We start from the raw sequence: 15,680 nt of genomic DNA, 5'->3' as shown, positions 1-15,680 counted from the left end.
AGACGCCAGCTGTCCGCGTTGTCGCACCACTTTTTACCATCTGCGAGCACCTTTGGTCGAGGAGACAGCTAGCGTTGGACATTATGATGATAGGGACAGAATTTCTCCTGCTGTTATATCGCTTGTAAGGTGGTGTAAGAAGAAAATTCATGTCTCAACCGCCGAAAGTGTGGTTACTGTGAGTTCTTTTTTTTTTTTTCCTACTTCAATTGTTTGCGACTCACTTGCACATTTAATTAACATTGTTCGTCTCAAAAGCATCGCCAGTCGTCGGGGTCGTTGAGGAGATACTGAATATGACCTGGTATTTAAAGCAGAAATAATTCCAAAGTTTTCGTCGGTAAGTTATTCATATTCAAGGTATTGGCTTGAACCTACACCAGCTTATTTTCATACCGCGCATTCTCACTAATACCTTCAGGAACAGATGCCCAAGGAAAGGTATCGATATTCTCAAACAAAAAGAAACATATATCTTGATCCAACAGATAAAAAGCCGCAAGTCAGTAAGCAGGTAATTACGGCTTCATGTACAGGTTTACGATTGATGATGATGATGATGATGATGATGATGATGCTGTTTAATAACTATTTTGGTAGGAAATACATTGATTTTAGCAATAATGAACATATTGTTCCAGTATTATTTTAATGTTAAAAACTTTTATCAAATATCTGCTTTGGATTCCATCGCCATGTAGGACCATTTCCGCGTAAAATATATACCATGTACGGGCTTCATTTCAATTTGCTGATGTCCTCATTGCCTTAGCGAAGTTGATGCTGTAATTCATAGCTGAGTTGTTATCCCAATATTCCCTCCCTTCCACCATGTAAAGAATGCATAATATAAGTTCTTTGGTTTCCAAATTTGTAACTTCTGAAAGATTGATATCGAAAACAAAAAAGGCGAACCGGTCACCTATATTCTGACATTGAATTCCAGGTTCATATTCAGCTTGCACTTCGGATATTGTAACCCAATTATCTAGAGTTTATATCTATCCCTGTGCCTAACCCTTAAGGTCTAGAGGAACGTTGTCGATTTTAAAGGTTCTAGGAGATATAGAGAAGCTCTAGATGCCATCAACAGGCGTTAGATTTCAAAAAGTCGATTTTTGATTTTCCTAGCAGGGATTTCTTTATATGTAAGAAATTAGATTATTAAAATTAAAATAATATTAGATTATAGTATAATCTGTTCAAGAGAAATATATTAGTAGAGCTACATTTAAGTAATTAGATAGACCTAATCAATATATAATTTAGCAGTCTTTTTATAAGGATGGTTTGTGTGGCCCCACGATCCAAAGATTTCAACTTCGCATAGAAGGTCAAGATGAAATGATGTCTAGTTACTCTGGAATCTAGATATAGGTCTTTCAAACGTCCAGATATCATTCAATGGTGTTACTACGTGCGATTCTACTAAAGGAAAACCAAGAAAATGGTTCCCAATATCTACGCCTCCAGATATTATCTAATCTACGTTGGGGCATTATGTAATATTCTCTTCACACGCATAATATTGTGGAATACCCCTTGGAATACCCAAGTCTTGTCTATATAAGTACATCAATGTAGCATTCATCGAATTCTTCAACATCACGGTTCACGTTTTTGCGCCATGCCTTCAATCCAAGCAAGTTGTATATTCTTCCAATATTTCTCAGGATGCATTTGCATGTGTCTAACATGCCCGCTTCCTTCGTAGATCACGCCGTCTGCTTGCCAGCCTTGTTCTCGAGACATTGCAATATGCTCCTCAATGTCTGACCAAAGAATAATCTGGTCATCCTTGCTAAACAAGTATAGCCTTTTAGCACTTTTTTCTTCCATTTCCGGATCTTGGAATGTCTTTAAGGCAGTGAGAGGAGCGCTATCCCTCCCCGTTATTCTTTCCACGAGATGGTTTGCAGCGAGAAAGGTGGCCCACAGGCACTGAGTTACCAGAAATGGCCATGGAAACCATGCTGCCGTCCCCAATGTCATCGCATGCGACAGACGGGGTAATGTCCGGAGCGAAATTTCCGTAGTCCCTGGCGTCGAGTCGAGCACAACGAGCCGGTGCGGCAATGGTCTATTGTATGCTTCTCGATAGGCATGTAGAGTTGACGTGTAGAAAATAGCACCAGTGTTTGACAGCATATGTATCAACACAGACCCCTCATCGTGAGTGCCGACATCTTCATTGGGGAAAGCTGCTCTAACGACATGTGCCATATTTTTGGCCCGTTGCTCTCGGCTCTGCCACATGGCGCGAGAAATTGGCGACAAAACCATAATCTGGTTTGCGCTGGGAAACAATTGCTGGAAGCCATCGGCGTATTTGGCTACATGTTTGGCTTGACCATCTCCCCAGCCATAGATTATGACTGTTCGAGGTTGCTGTTTTGTTTTATCGGCGGGCTCAGTTGTGCTTGCAGCCCGGAAGAGAACCTGGTCAGAAAGACCAGTGAACCCCGGATATTCCAGATTTGGCATTGTACCTCAATCTAAGTGATATTAAATGTTAAAAAGGCAGGAAAAAAAGAAATCAATAGGCGATAGGCTGTTTTGCAGAACAATTTAGCCGCCAAGACCTCGGCAAAGTACAAATTTCTTTTATGCGATTATAAATCAGGTAACCAATCGTATCATGACTCAGGGGTTCATAACTATTTGGGCTTAGATTCAGGCCACAGTGGCAGGCTGGCAGCATAGATGCTACGACGCCACGATACGATAGTCACGGCCGATAAGCCGTAACGGGTTTAAGCGCGCCCCAACATGATCGGATCAGAACTGGAAATGGCTCGTTGGGCTTTTCTGTCTCGGGAGCAGTAGTATCTAGGTTATTTTTACATCAACTACCCCGTGCAATTTTTAAATGGATGCTTACGAGTTATTTCCACTGTTCACCAGTTGATGCGATGACTGGCAACGTTTTGCGACATGCAATCGTTAAAACGTTCAATGTTGCGCTAAAAATATGGTTGATTTAAATACGTCTCGAATATATATAGCTGTCTATATAGATATCAATCATGAAAGATAGAAAATGAAAGGTTCGTTTTGTCACAATATTGCCACCAATTTCGGGCCTCGTTTTCGATGTCACCCAATGGACACCTCCAATCTTCCAAAAAAGCTCGCAAACGTTTAAATCATTGGCAGCCGATTTCTACTCGTAGCGACTGAAAACACTTCTCTACCTAGTGGAAAAAAACAAACTTTCATTCAGTGACCAGTAAAGACGATATTTCAAACTCGACCAGTTGACAAGACGATCACCGGATTTCAGCCACAAACCCTGTCGGATCCAGAGATGGGTAGTCTTTCGAGTCTGCATAAGATGTTTTGAAACCCAACTCGGTGTATGCTATATGTGACCAGTTCATAATATGACACATAAGTCAAAACTTCAGATGACTGTTTGCGTCACTATGTGATGAGTTTCCAGGTCACTTGGCATACTGGCAGTACATTCTTCCGCGCATATACGAAGGCTGGTTTATTGGCAGCTGCATCAATCTGAAGGAACTGCAGACCCATGTCGATTTCACTTCAATCAACAACACGTCATGGTTTTCATCAGGGATCGTTATGCACCATCTCAGCTCGCCACGCACCCGGCCCCCTACATACTGGGACAATCTGCAATGCATTTAAAAAGCGTCGACTATGCAAGCCGCGCCAACAATGTACGTGTGGAGAATTTCCCCGCTTTGGCTAATGCTGTAGTATTAATTAGCAGCGATCAGAAGACGATCTTTACTCAACAAGCTGTTTTCTTTCGACATCTGGACTTGCCAACTTGACATATCAATGTGATAGAATCTATGCAAGTGGTTGCTGTAGGTAGCCAACGCAGAACACGGATGCTCTTTAACTCTTTACAGAAGACCTTGCTGCGACTAGATGTACATGCAGATTTCAGATGTGATTGTGTTCAATGTTCTTGACAAGCGAGTTTGGGTCTATTGTATGGTGGGCGCGACTATAAATCCAGCGGATAATCCGTCTTCCATGTAACGATTAAACAAGCATTACATACCCATTGATTTACTATTACATTGACTAGTGCAATATCACGCTGCCAACATGTCAGTTGACGAAACCGCCCACCATACCATTAGTTCCTACTTTATCGGCCCAAAGGCGGAAAACCTGGACGATTTCCAAGCCAACATCAATGTCATTCTAGAAGAACTACGAAACAGAAGACTGGCATTTTACGGTGATGATGAAGTGAGGCCTTTTTCCTTTTTATTTGAGGTCACTCGCTTATGAGTATAGAAATTTATCACGGATGAGATCCGTAACTCTCCCCGTTTCGTCGAAATTACCCGCAACTTTGGCAATGCCGTGCGGACAGCAGCAAAATTACTAGGGGAGCATTCGGTTCCCTTCTGGTCTCCACGATATGAGGGACACATGTGCACCGACATGACGATGTCTTCGCTGTTGGGTTACTTTATGACCATGATATACAACCCCAATAACGTCGCCGTTGAAGCTAGCCCGTTTACTACGGTGGCCGAACTACAGGCTGGTCAGCAACTGTGCAAGCTATTTGGTTATAACCTCAGCACCGAACGCCAACAGCGTGATGGAACCCCAGTAGCGTGGGGTCATATTACCTGTGACGGTACTGTCGCAAATCTTGAGTCTATATGGGTCGGTATGTCAAGTCTTTCTACTACTTTTCCTTTCGGGGTTTCAACTCTTCGCGTGTTTCGTCATGCTAATATATTGTAGCAAGGAACCTTAAGTTCTACCCCCTTGCACTGTTTCAGGCAATGAAAGAGGACGAACTGTCATTTATTGCCGATACCTTCAAAGTAACTACTTGTATAGGCGAGGAGAAGCTTTTTCAAAAGCTCAGCGTATGGGAGCTTCTCAACCTCCGTTCCGAGACAATTCTCGGCCTGGCGGACGCACTTTACGATCAATTTGGCATTACCTCAACCTTTTTAGAAGGTGTATTAGACCGTTATAACATCCAAACCGCTGGAAAAGAGGCACTGGAGAAGTACTTTGGTATCGACAAACCAATCAAGTATTTCCACGCTAAGACTCGTCATTACTCTTGGCCTAAGGGAGGAGCCATTGCTGGACTTGGGTCAGGCAATATGCATGGGATCGAACTTGATCTCGACGGCCATATAGACTTGGCTGATCTAGAAGTAGAGCTGGAGAGGTGTCTGCAAGAACGTCAGCCAGTGTACACCGTGGTAGCTGTCATGGGCTCAACAGAAGAAGGCGCCGTTGATCGACTGAGCGAGATCATCAAGATACGCCGCAAGTTCCAAGCGAAGGGGCTCTCATTCTTAGTTCATGCTGATGCTGCCTGGGGAGGGTATTTTGCCACAATGCTTCCTCGAGAGTTTGTTGATCCCACCTTAGGTATGCCGATAGAACTCGTGCCAGGTGCTCCTAGAAAAGCAGATGGATTCGTACCATCTTTGACGCTGAAAAAGGGCACCATGGTGGACATGCTCGCCCTGCGCGAGGCCGACTCAATCACAGTTGACCCTCATAAAGCTGGGTATATCCCATATCCAGCTGGCAGTCTGGTATACCGCGACGGTAGAATGCGATTTCTAGTAACTTGGACAAGTCCGTATCTCTCGCAAGGCTCGGCCGAAAATATTGGTGTGTATGGCGTCGAGGGTAGTAAGCCTGGCGCTGCTGCCATGTCGACCTGGCTCTCAAACAAGACCATTGGGCTCGATCCAGACGGCTATGGAAGACTGTTAGGAGAGGCTGCTTTTACTAGCGCCAGGGTGAGTTTCCACTTATGGAGTCTGGACTATTAGGGGTTATACTGACACCTTGCAGCTTTCTGCTCACTATGCAGCCATGCATATAGACGAGGAATGCTCCGATTATTTCATTTGCATCCCCTTCAATCGGCTGTCAACTGAAATTGCTGGTCACGAAACCCTCTCAGACGAAGTCAACAAGGAGAGGGAGCAAATTCGGAGAATCATGTTCCAAACCAATCGAGAAATTAGTGGAGATTCTGACAGTATGGATAAATTGCGCGAGCTAGGATCCGACTTGAATATCAATGCGTTTTCGCTTAACTGGCGGTATGAGGATGGAACGCTGAACACGGATATTGAAGAAGCAAACTACTTTATGAAACGCATCGTGGACCGATTGTCTATCACCACAACGGCAACCAACCCCGCATCAATTCCACTGTATCTAACATCAACCCTGTTTACACCAGAGCTATATGGGAAATGCGCACAGGAATTCATGAAGAGGCTCCAGGTGGATGTGTGCAAGCAGGATCTGTTTGTGATACGCAACGTCGTGATGAGCCCGTTCCCCACCGATGCCAACTTCATTAGCGAGCTGATGCAAAAGTTCCAAGAGGTCGCACGAGAGGAAGTTGAAATTTGTCGCTCCCGCAACAAACGGGGTGCGTACGAGGTTGAATTTGTTATGGCTGGCACGGAGACGCTCTTCTTGGACTTCCAGCCTTCTTTCCATCGAGCAACCCAGCGACAGCAGATCATCCTCGAAGCCTCTCTTGACTCGCAAGCTTGGGCAAAATATCAAAGACACCGGTTTGCTCATAGCGACAAGCAGTTTTTCCTGAAATCAAATGATGTCGTTGATATCCAGGGCCTGGTAGAGCAAACAGTGGCAAGTGCCATGCCTAAATTCCAGGCCACATTCTGGTTTGAAGCCGAGGGGTAAGTTAATTTAACCCCAGTAAAGCTAGAGAAGAAAAAAAGGAAAGAAGAAAGGCTAACATTTTACAGAAAACGACAAACAGAGTCCTGTGAAGTTATCTTACGGCGGGTCGTAAAGACCCTCCCGTTGAATTCAGCCAATCGTGATGAGAGCTATCCCAAGTTGTACACGCCGTTCTACCTGTACGGAACCCAGAACCAGAAGCACATATCGCACATGCTCCTGCGCGCTCCAAATGCAGTGTTGTCTGCGAGAAACGTTGATTTGAGTGACAATCTCACGGCCATCATTAATGCCGGTATTTACTACGGCCTGATTCTAACTCTGACCAACGTGCGTGAGGCGTGTGTACAACCTTTTCCGAAAAACAATGAGCAGGTTTCCAAGCAATCAAACTTTTTCTTTAAAAAAGGTCAGGTTTTTGATGTCAAGATTTGGTCCGATCCGAAGTCGACTGGCGAAGGGCCGGGACTGCTGGACAAACTCATACGGCCTATTGCGAGTGGGACTATGACTCTGAAAGATGATGTCTATGTCGATGTCGAGTCGTTGAATAAGGATCCGTTTGAAGAAAAGCAGACGCTCATCCCGTGGGAGAAGGAGCTCGAGAAGATCGAAGCTGTGTTGAATGGCAAGTATGAGTCTCCTCCTCCTTAGCGGTATTCGTGTATACAAAGTAGCGGCATTTTCATCAACGTCAACACCGAATACGTCGAGATTTCAAAGTCAATGTGTCGTCGTCACAGGGGGGATACTACTACGTAAAGTGTTTCGGTTCATATTACTTTTATTTCGGGCTAGTAAATAAAAGAAAGTAAATTATAACAGGGCACGATACTTCCATGCAAGGAATGCAAAATTAAATTAATGATGAACCAAACGCCAATCGTTTAGCTTACGATAAAAAATAAAAATAAAAAGCCCCAAATAATGCCAGCTTTCATATAATTGAAAAGGAGTTCTCTAAGAAGAACTTGGGCAATTACCACGCTGATACAATCTAACGCTCTTCACTGTCATGCCTCGAGCATCGCCGCCTCCCCAGGTGGGTTCCCAAGCCGAGGACGCATTCCAAAACTGCTCCATGGCAGTATCCGATTTGTCGACCCATGGTTTATTGCCATAACCGTCTCTAAAGAGGCACTATTAGACTAAATCCAGAAGAAGGGAAATCAAGACTCCAGAGGAACTTACGCGAAGTAACTATCCGTTGCACCGACGGCTACATTCAAAATGAGATAGAATGCCTCATCAAACGGAGTATTATAGCGACCTGTCACCGACCAGGGGTCAAGCTAAAATCATTCGATTCAGTCATAGTACAAGCGACATCATTGCTAATAATGCAGAACATACTGGGATTGATCCGTTAACGCTCATAGAGGCAAATTTGCCTCGGTCGTACATTGTCCCGTACTTTTTCCCAAAAGGGACATACAAAGATTGCTGTGATTTAAAGTTAGTAACTTATCGTAGTTTTTATAGATGGTTATTGAAATAAAACATACCGCAAGTCGACTGTCAACCCATGTATAAATGTACGAGTCGCTCCATTCCATGCCAAAAGTATGGAAATCGTCCGAATAATCCCCCCTTGTCATGTAACGAACCCCATTCGTGCGCCAGAAGGCATCAAGCTCACTATTAGGAGCCCAGTGAAGTGTTCCTCCAACTTCATTGCGACCTCCTTTATACCTGTGCATTGTTTAGCGTTTCGGGGTTGTAGTAGAATGTATCTAATAGCCCTTACTTTTCTCCGTCATTTCCTTTGGATTCCATGATGTCGATTTCACCACTAAGTGGCCATGCTCCGTAGGTATCGGTCTCCGGTAACATCCTAAAAAAGACCGCTTATTAGACCTTCCCCTGTGTAAAGAGGGAGAGATATGTCTACTTACCAGATAGCCGGCCAGAGCCAATCTCCACGAGGGAGCTTGGCAGTCACCTCTACTTTTCCGTAAGTAATGTTATGCTTTCCCCTCGTTGTCGATCTCGCACTCCTAACGGGGTTAATCATCGTCTGAGTTGTGATGTTGCTCACTCGTACACAGGAAGCGGCATCAGTGGCGGTGCACACTCCCTCCTTAGTGAGATTCAATGTATATCCATTCAGTAGCTGGTCCAGACTGATATCAGCAGAGCTACTTTGTGTCGTGAGCGTAGGAACAATATGCAGGCCATTCGTGTCTGTATAAGCATTCTCTGGGTCGTTTGTAGCCCAATCGAAAGAGCCGACGCCGAATCCACCGACTTGGAGCTCATAGTTCCAGTCGTCTGCGCCGAGGCCTTTTTGAAAATCATCCTCGAAAACTAAGCAATACTAGGATTGTATCAGAGTTATATTATACAGAAATGAAAAATGGGCTCCTGAAGATCAAAAATTTGACAAAAACTTACCGGTGGGTTCTCTACACTTTGCCAGCCGCTATATATGATATACGCCCCAATGCCCAACCCGACGATAGTGAGTGCTATGAAAAAGATCTTGTCCCATATCATTCGTGGATCTTTCTTTGCGGTCCATGGCTTTTCATAGACACCGATTAGTCGAGCTGATTTGAATTTTCTCTGCCTGAGAGGTTTTGCTTCTACAAATAATCAGTAGATAGGCCTTTCATAGTACACGACAGTGCATAGTTAGAGCGTACCAGAAAATGTGGCTGAAAATACAGCGTATGAGGAATGCTGTGCAGAAGAATTCAGCGATCTTCGGTCTTGAGGGGTGAGAAAAGGGTTGTTGCGGCCTTGCGAAGCATCCGGAACCGACCGCTCCTCAACGCTCGTGACAGATTGAGACTCATGCGTAACGTATGCAATAGACTCGTCCATATTGTTTAGTTTTAAGAAGCTGTGGGAAAAATTTCATGGTTGGGAGCCCAGGCACTGATCCAAGCAAGGAGACAGATCGAACTTTTATGAAGCGAAGAGAGTATAGCCGGTGGATTTTTAACCTTTGGAAACATTGCCGCCAACTAAGTGAAGGAAATACAAGCGAGAGGCCATTTGTGATTCGTTTGTTATTATTTCCATTGATTTTTTTTTTAGCGCGAGCAGCGATGGCTACGCCTAGAGCATGTGGACGGATAAAGCAGTAATACGCCTTGGTGGCGTTTGTACTGTGAGAACTTTCGTTTCGGGAAAATGGAACATCTTCTGAGGATTAACTTATCACTAATCTGAAAATAACTCTCAGCTATGGAAATGAAAGATTAGGCGACCACATGTGCTTATCTCTAGCGAATGCTGCTGCTTTTATAAGGAGTACGCCGCTAGGCTGGCTAACTTCTGCAGGTAGAAGACATCAGATCCACTTTGGTTCTAGACCCTTAGTCTACTCCATGCATTAATACCAATCTTTCATTGAAATACCAGTGCTTTATATTTGCTTCGCTATACGTTTACAAGCCAACTTAGGCAACATTAAAAACCACAACCATAGTAAAAATACCCACGACAAGCCCTATACCCATTCGGCATGTCGTGACATGGGTTGAGTCATTACTGCTAGAGCCATTACTGCTACTAGTAGAATTATTCAAAGTAGGTTCATTGCCTGTTGCAGAACCGCCGAGGTACCAGCTTCCTATATCCGTAAGAAGGCCATCTTGGGTCAGCATCGCAGCATTAGGGCCCACGTTAGAGACAGATGAGCGAAAAGAGCCAAAGTAAGAGTAACGCTCAATGTAGTCAATACGATCAAAGTATTCGGCCGAGATCTGGAAGAAAGATTGCGAATCTGATAGACTGGCATCAGCGAGTGCGTATTCCGTGACCCAAATGGAGGTATTTGGATATCTGTTTACCATAGTCAGAAAACCACAATCACACACCAAATCCTTTATTTCAACTCACGTTGCAACCACTTGGCCAATATAGCTTGCTAAACCTTGAAAATCCCCATACCAATGTATAGGAATAAAGTCGACGGTGCAGTTGGTATTTTGAGAGGAACAATTCCCAAAGAATTCGCTCAACCAAATAAATCCGCTCTGACTTCCTGTCACTGCAGGTGCTCCGAGTTTGACATTCAATTTTCTGAGCGGCGCAATATCATTGATCCAAATTGTCGCTGCTCTCTCGGGAGCAATATCACTTCCCCCAGCTGAGGATGATCCATCGGGTTCGTTGAATGTTAGAACCTGGGTGATATTCCGCCCTTCATTTTTAATTAGAGATTCCACATTGGATGCAAAATCGGAACTGTTTGATGATCCCCAGAGCATTGGTACGAATTCAAGGTCAGCCTGGCTCCGGTTGGAGTAGGCATCCGACGGAGTGGAATCATAATTGTAGTACCAGGTGAGATCCGTGCCATTCTCAACCCAAACCTGAGCGTCAGACGGGTGCTCTGAGGATGGAATGTAGATAAGCCCGCGTTTCGTGGATGATTGAAACTTGGTACTTCCATTCACGTCGAGACAATGGGCAATGGGGAGGTAGCTCGAGGCGAGCAGAATTGCAGCAGTCGGCATCTGCATTCTCATTTCTTCTGTCCCGACGACTACCCAAGCTTCTTTCGCTGATTTTTATTATGAAGAGTAACTGCAAGAAGTATTATTTATTTTCTATTATGACCTTTACGGCTACTTGCCATTTTCACGAGCCATAAGAGGTAAGCTGGAATAAACATCGATAAACTCGCAAATATGCTCTAATTACATGGTCGGCAAAAATGCTCGAAGATGTAATCGTAGATGGGGCTTATCAAGTTTTCCAACACAGACCACGTCAAACGTCATCAACCAAAAGCCTATCGCTGGCTGTTAGTGGCTCACTGTTGGCGCCTTTGTATGTAGTTAGGGCTAGCGGCAGCCACCCGCCGTCGGCACCAACCCTGTCTTTGACACGTCCATCGAAACTACATCTTAGTTGCTTTGCTAGCGTCCTAAGACCGATTTGCCGCTGTTACTGAGACCGCAGGGTGTGCAATGGGGGGTTATTCCGCTCACCGGTTCGGCTGTAATCAACCCACTGTTAAAGGGCTCGGTGGCTAACCACAGAGAGCTGTTCATTTCGCGCCCTGGATCCTCTTATTTCCGAGTAGACCACTCACAGTCGTGGTACTTCCTCGCTCTTCTCGACTATTTTTCAATAGTTTGCTCTGTGGCGGGGGGCGAGACCAAGCCAAATAACCCTGTGGCTACTGTTCCTGCAACGAATACAGCCACACGGCGTATCCGATAACAAACGGTACCATGCTATATGCGTTTGCTCATATGGTATCAACTCGACTTTCTTTTTGACTCGGACTGGGCTAGACTCGCTGTTTGGAGACAAAATGGGATTCAACAAGCGAGACAGGAAAGAAGGTAATATTAACAGACGGTGTCTGATTTTTGTTTTTGTTGTCGTTAGCTAGTAATTCAGCATGGTAGCTTAATCATTTATCTCATTGGATATCCAGATTATCATGGCGCCCTGACGGCTTTTCATAAACTTGGTCAACCGTCCGTTCGGTGGAAGAACAAGGGACAAAGCAAAAGCAGCCTTCTTGTAGTTTTGATTTCTCCAAGCAAGGTGAAAGCCGTAACATGGCAACTATCAATCATCCTAGTGCATCCTACAATCCGCAGCCGACATCAACTATGTCGCCGAGATATTCTCGCCATCAAGTACCAAAGAAATTGTTTGAGGGCATGGGAGATGTTGATGGCTACACACGCTCTATCACTGTAAGAGAAACATGAATCTTTACTAAACTGGACCTAACATTGTAATTTCTTTTTTAGATGTCTCAATTTCTCCATCGACGGTTTAACGAACAAGGTTGGCTCCAGCCTGATCCGGCCGCGAGACTCACCTCATCACTAGGAATGGTGATGCGTGCAGAGGACAGAGATGGCGAGGAAGAGGATGCTAGATACATCACTAAGCCCGAAACCGTGGATTCGGATCTTAGGGCCATCAGCGAACAACTTGGTCTTGCAATCGTTTTCACCATGTCCTCAGATATCACAGCACTAGTTTTCAAGCGAGTTGGTCCTAACGACTCTGAGATAACGTTGTCTCCAAATAACATCACAGTACCGGTTGTCGAGTCGTTGAAATTACTAGCTGGCGATCATAGCAATATGAGGAGAAGGGACTTTTGTTGTTTCGTTCGGCAAGAAAAAGTCGTCCTTGTATGGAGCAACTCGGCAGACGAAGTTTTGCTACATGCATCCGATGTTGAAACGAAGCTTATGAGTTCGGTATGATTCTCTCGCAATAATATATTGAGCGGAAGACAATTTATAAACTGGACATATGCTGACGAGATCCTGAAGATCTGGGGAACAATGATCACATCAGGGCAACAAACTCCTCACCATAACCTTCATCATACCGGAGGTCACTCATCCTGGCATACAGCAACACCGAGTGTTGTCTCAGGGACGCCAAGCATGATACATGGACCGATCAATGAAAAGAATCTTGTCGCTCTTGACGAAGTTGATCTGACTGCAGAAGATGAGGAATCAAAAACACCAGTGTCACGGCCGTTCCTTCTTTCTCACTCTATGATGGTTGGTCTCGCCATGTGTCTTCTCATGGTCATTGAGTGTCTCGCAGTTCGTTTGATCATCATCGAAATCAAAGCACTTGGAAGCCCGATGCTTCCTCGTCTCGCTCTTTTAGCCCCGTTGCCTATTTTCATGTTCTTCACTCTATTCTTCACCATTGTCCTAGTTGGAACAGTGTTCCAGATATTTGGTCCGATGAATGACGTGAAGCAAGGTAACTCGCGATACTACAGTTCTCAACCGCCAAATGTGAAGCGCCATCCTGATTTCCAGTTTCCTCATGTCACTATTCAGATGCCTGTGTACAAAGAAGGTTTGAAGGGAGTTATCATCCCGACGATTGAGAGTTTAATGCCCGCCATTCGACATTATGAGTCGTTGGGTGGAACTGCCAGTATATTCGTTTGTGAAGATGGTATGCAAGCAGTCACCGCAGAAGTAGCTGAAATGAGGAAGAATTTCTACAAGGCGAACAACATCGGTTGGTGTGCAAGACCGCCCCATGGTAAAATTGGGTTTAACCGAGCTGGGAAGTTCAAAAAGGCATCGAATATGAACTACTGCTTGAGTTTCAGTTTGCGAGTCGAAGATGAGCTATTGCGGCTCATGAAGGACAAGGCGGATGCTGAAAGACGAAGCCAAGAGTCTCTTTCTATCGATGAAGAAGAAGAACTGTACCAGCAAGCTCGGCAAACTATTATTGAATTAGACGAAGGAAGGACCTGGGCTGAGGGCAATGTTCGCATGGGAGAAGTTATTCTCCTCATTGACTGCGACACTCGAGTGGTGAGTACAATATCCCCCTATCTTATCACGTCTTTTTCAGGATTATTTATTTTTTTCAGCCCGTCAACTGTCTCTCCTTGGGGGCATTGGAGATGGAGGAAAGTCCTTCGGTTGCCATTATTCAACACGCGTCTGGCGTGATGCAGGTCATCAATAGTTTCTTCGAGAATGCCAGTGCGTAATTCATCATGTCTCCATGGTGCTATCATAAACTAACAGCACAGTCACTTACTTCACCAACCTCGTCTACCTGCTGATCAAATTTTCTGTCGGCAACGGTACTTTCACAATTTTTCTCTCTTCATGACAGCACATGGCTTATTCGTTGTATAGGTGATTGTGCGCCATTTGTCGGCCACAATGCGTTTCTCCGCTGGAAGGCCATTCAAAGTGTTTCTTTTATGGAAGATGGGGTGGAGAAGTTCTGGTCTGAAAGCCATGTTTCTGAGGATTTCGATATGTCTCTTCGCCTACAGACTGCTGGATTCGTAGTTAGGTTGGCCACTTACGGTACTTTCACAATTTTTTACTCTTGATAACAGCACATGGCTTATTATTCTAATAGACAAGGGAGAATTCAAGGAAGGTGTTTCTCTCACGGCCTTTGATGAGTTGCTGCGATGGGAGAAATATGCATATGGCTGCTCCGAGTTGGTATGTTCTCTCCCCTCCTTCTCATTTGGCCTTTTGTTGATTATTTACAGATCTTCCACCCTGCCTATCAATGGATCTATCGCGGTCCCTTTACCGAGCTCTTCCGTCGTTTCCTCTGGTCCAATATGAAGATCTCCGCCAAATTTACTATCTTGGGGTACATCGGCACCTATTACGCTATCGGCGCTTCCCTACCGCTTTCAGTGGTTAATTATTTTATTACTGGTTGGATTGCCGACTCCCTAGATCACAGCTACTTGCCGAGCTGGGATATGCTATGTGGCACCCTATTCATCTTCTTGCTTGTCAGCCCTATTACCTTTGCATGGTATAGACATCGTCTTGGTGATAAGAATCTATTTTGGGCGTTACTCGAATCTTTTAGGTGGATGCCATTTTTCTGTGAGTATCAAGCGAAAGCCTCCCTGCCGTCTTCCAAGCTGATAAGTGTCTGTGTATAGTTGTCTTCTTTGGAGGAATTTCCTGGCACATTTCCTACGCTCTTCTGGCTCACCTATTCTGCCTCCCTATCGAATGGTCCTCGACGGCCAAGGAACTTGAAGCTGGGGGGTTCTTCGTGGGTATGGAGAGGATTTGGCAGTCATTCAAGTATGTCTTGTTCTTCATGGCTTGTCTCACTGCTGGTGTCATCTATTTGGCCTTGTTCGCTCCCACTGGGTGGAAAATCAGTGCGTGGACGAGTATTTTCCCGGTTGCGAACCAGATTGTTGGTCACGTACTGCTGCCTGTCATGACAATATTGCTTTAGATGTTGGACATTGATGGTTATGTTGGCTATAAGCTAGATGATCTTTTCTTATTTGTGGTCTCTATGATTTTCTTTGTCTTTGTTTTGTGGGAGGACAAGGTATTTGAAAAACCAGTTTACCTCTCTAATATTAGTCGCACTAAACACTTATTACTAGTGGTCATAAGTTAATTGACAAGAAACATATCTTAACGATGGCATATCAGTCGTTTGGGCACCTCCGTTACTCAATACTTTACATTTGACCTTCTGGGTCTGCATGGCTACGAAATTGA

At 44.6% G+C, this 15,680-nt stretch overlaps 4 protein-coding genes across 4 annotated transcripts; 2 read left to right on the top strand and 2 right to left on the bottom strand.

Annotated features, from left to right (window-relative positions):
• Positions 1-1,605: 1,605 nt before the first annotated feature.
• On the bottom strand, positions 1,606-2,484 carry TRUGW13939_11814 (uncharacterized protein; the record flags this gene model as incomplete). Its single annotated transcript, XM_035494919.1, has 1 exon — positions 1,606-2,484. One exon carries the CDS (start codon positions 2,482-2,484, stop codon positions 1,606-1,608), a length of 879 nt encoding a protein of 292 aa, XP_035350812.1.
• A 1,599-nt stretch (positions 2,485-4,083) lies between these two features.
• Positions 4,084-7,350, top strand: TRUGW13939_11813 (uncharacterized protein; the record flags this gene model as incomplete). The annotated part of the gene is made up of 5 exons (XM_035494918.1): positions 4,084-4,230; positions 4,279-4,663; positions 4,741-5,768; positions 5,824-6,692; positions 6,762-7,350. 5 exons carry the CDS (start codon positions 4,084-4,086, stop codon positions 7,348-7,350), a joined length of 3,018 nt encoding a protein of 1,005 aa, XP_035350811.1.
• Positions 7,351-7,656: 306 nt separating this feature from the next.
• TRUGW13939_11812 (uncharacterized protein) lies at positions 7,657-11,171 on the bottom strand (the record flags this gene model as incomplete). Its single annotated transcript, XM_035494917.1, has 10 exons — positions 7,657-7,825; positions 7,888-7,988; positions 8,050-8,139; positions 8,202-8,388; positions 8,444-8,530; positions 8,592-9,013; positions 9,091-9,281; positions 9,342-9,541; positions 10,270-10,488; positions 10,546-11,171. 10 exons carry the CDS (start codon positions 11,169-11,171, stop codon positions 7,657-7,659), a joined length of 2,292 nt encoding a protein of 763 aa, XP_035350810.1.
• A 1,107-nt stretch (positions 11,172-12,278) lies between these two features.
• Positions 12,279-15,405, top strand: TRUGW13939_11811 (uncharacterized protein; the record flags this gene model as incomplete). The annotated part of the gene is made up of 9 exons (XM_035494916.1): positions 12,279-12,365; positions 12,423-12,884; positions 12,960-13,982; positions 14,042-14,156; positions 14,207-14,260; positions 14,316-14,492; positions 14,548-14,636; positions 14,687-15,038; positions 15,098-15,405. The coding sequence occupies 9 exons, from the start codon at positions 12,279-12,281 to the stop codon at positions 15,403-15,405; spliced, it is 2,667 nt and encodes an 888-aa protein (XP_035350809.1).
• Between the last annotated feature and the right edge of the window lie 275 nt (positions 15,406-15,680).

The sequence above is a fragment of the Talaromyces rugulosus genome, chromosome VI, assembly GCF_013368755.1.
Source record: "Talaromyces rugulosus chromosome VI, complete sequence".
In the NCBI taxonomy this organism is placed as follows: Eukaryota; Fungi; Ascomycota; class Eurotiomycetes; order Eurotiales; family Trichocomaceae; genus Talaromyces; species Talaromyces rugulosus.
This window is presented reverse-complemented; position numbering and strand designations above follow the sequence as displayed.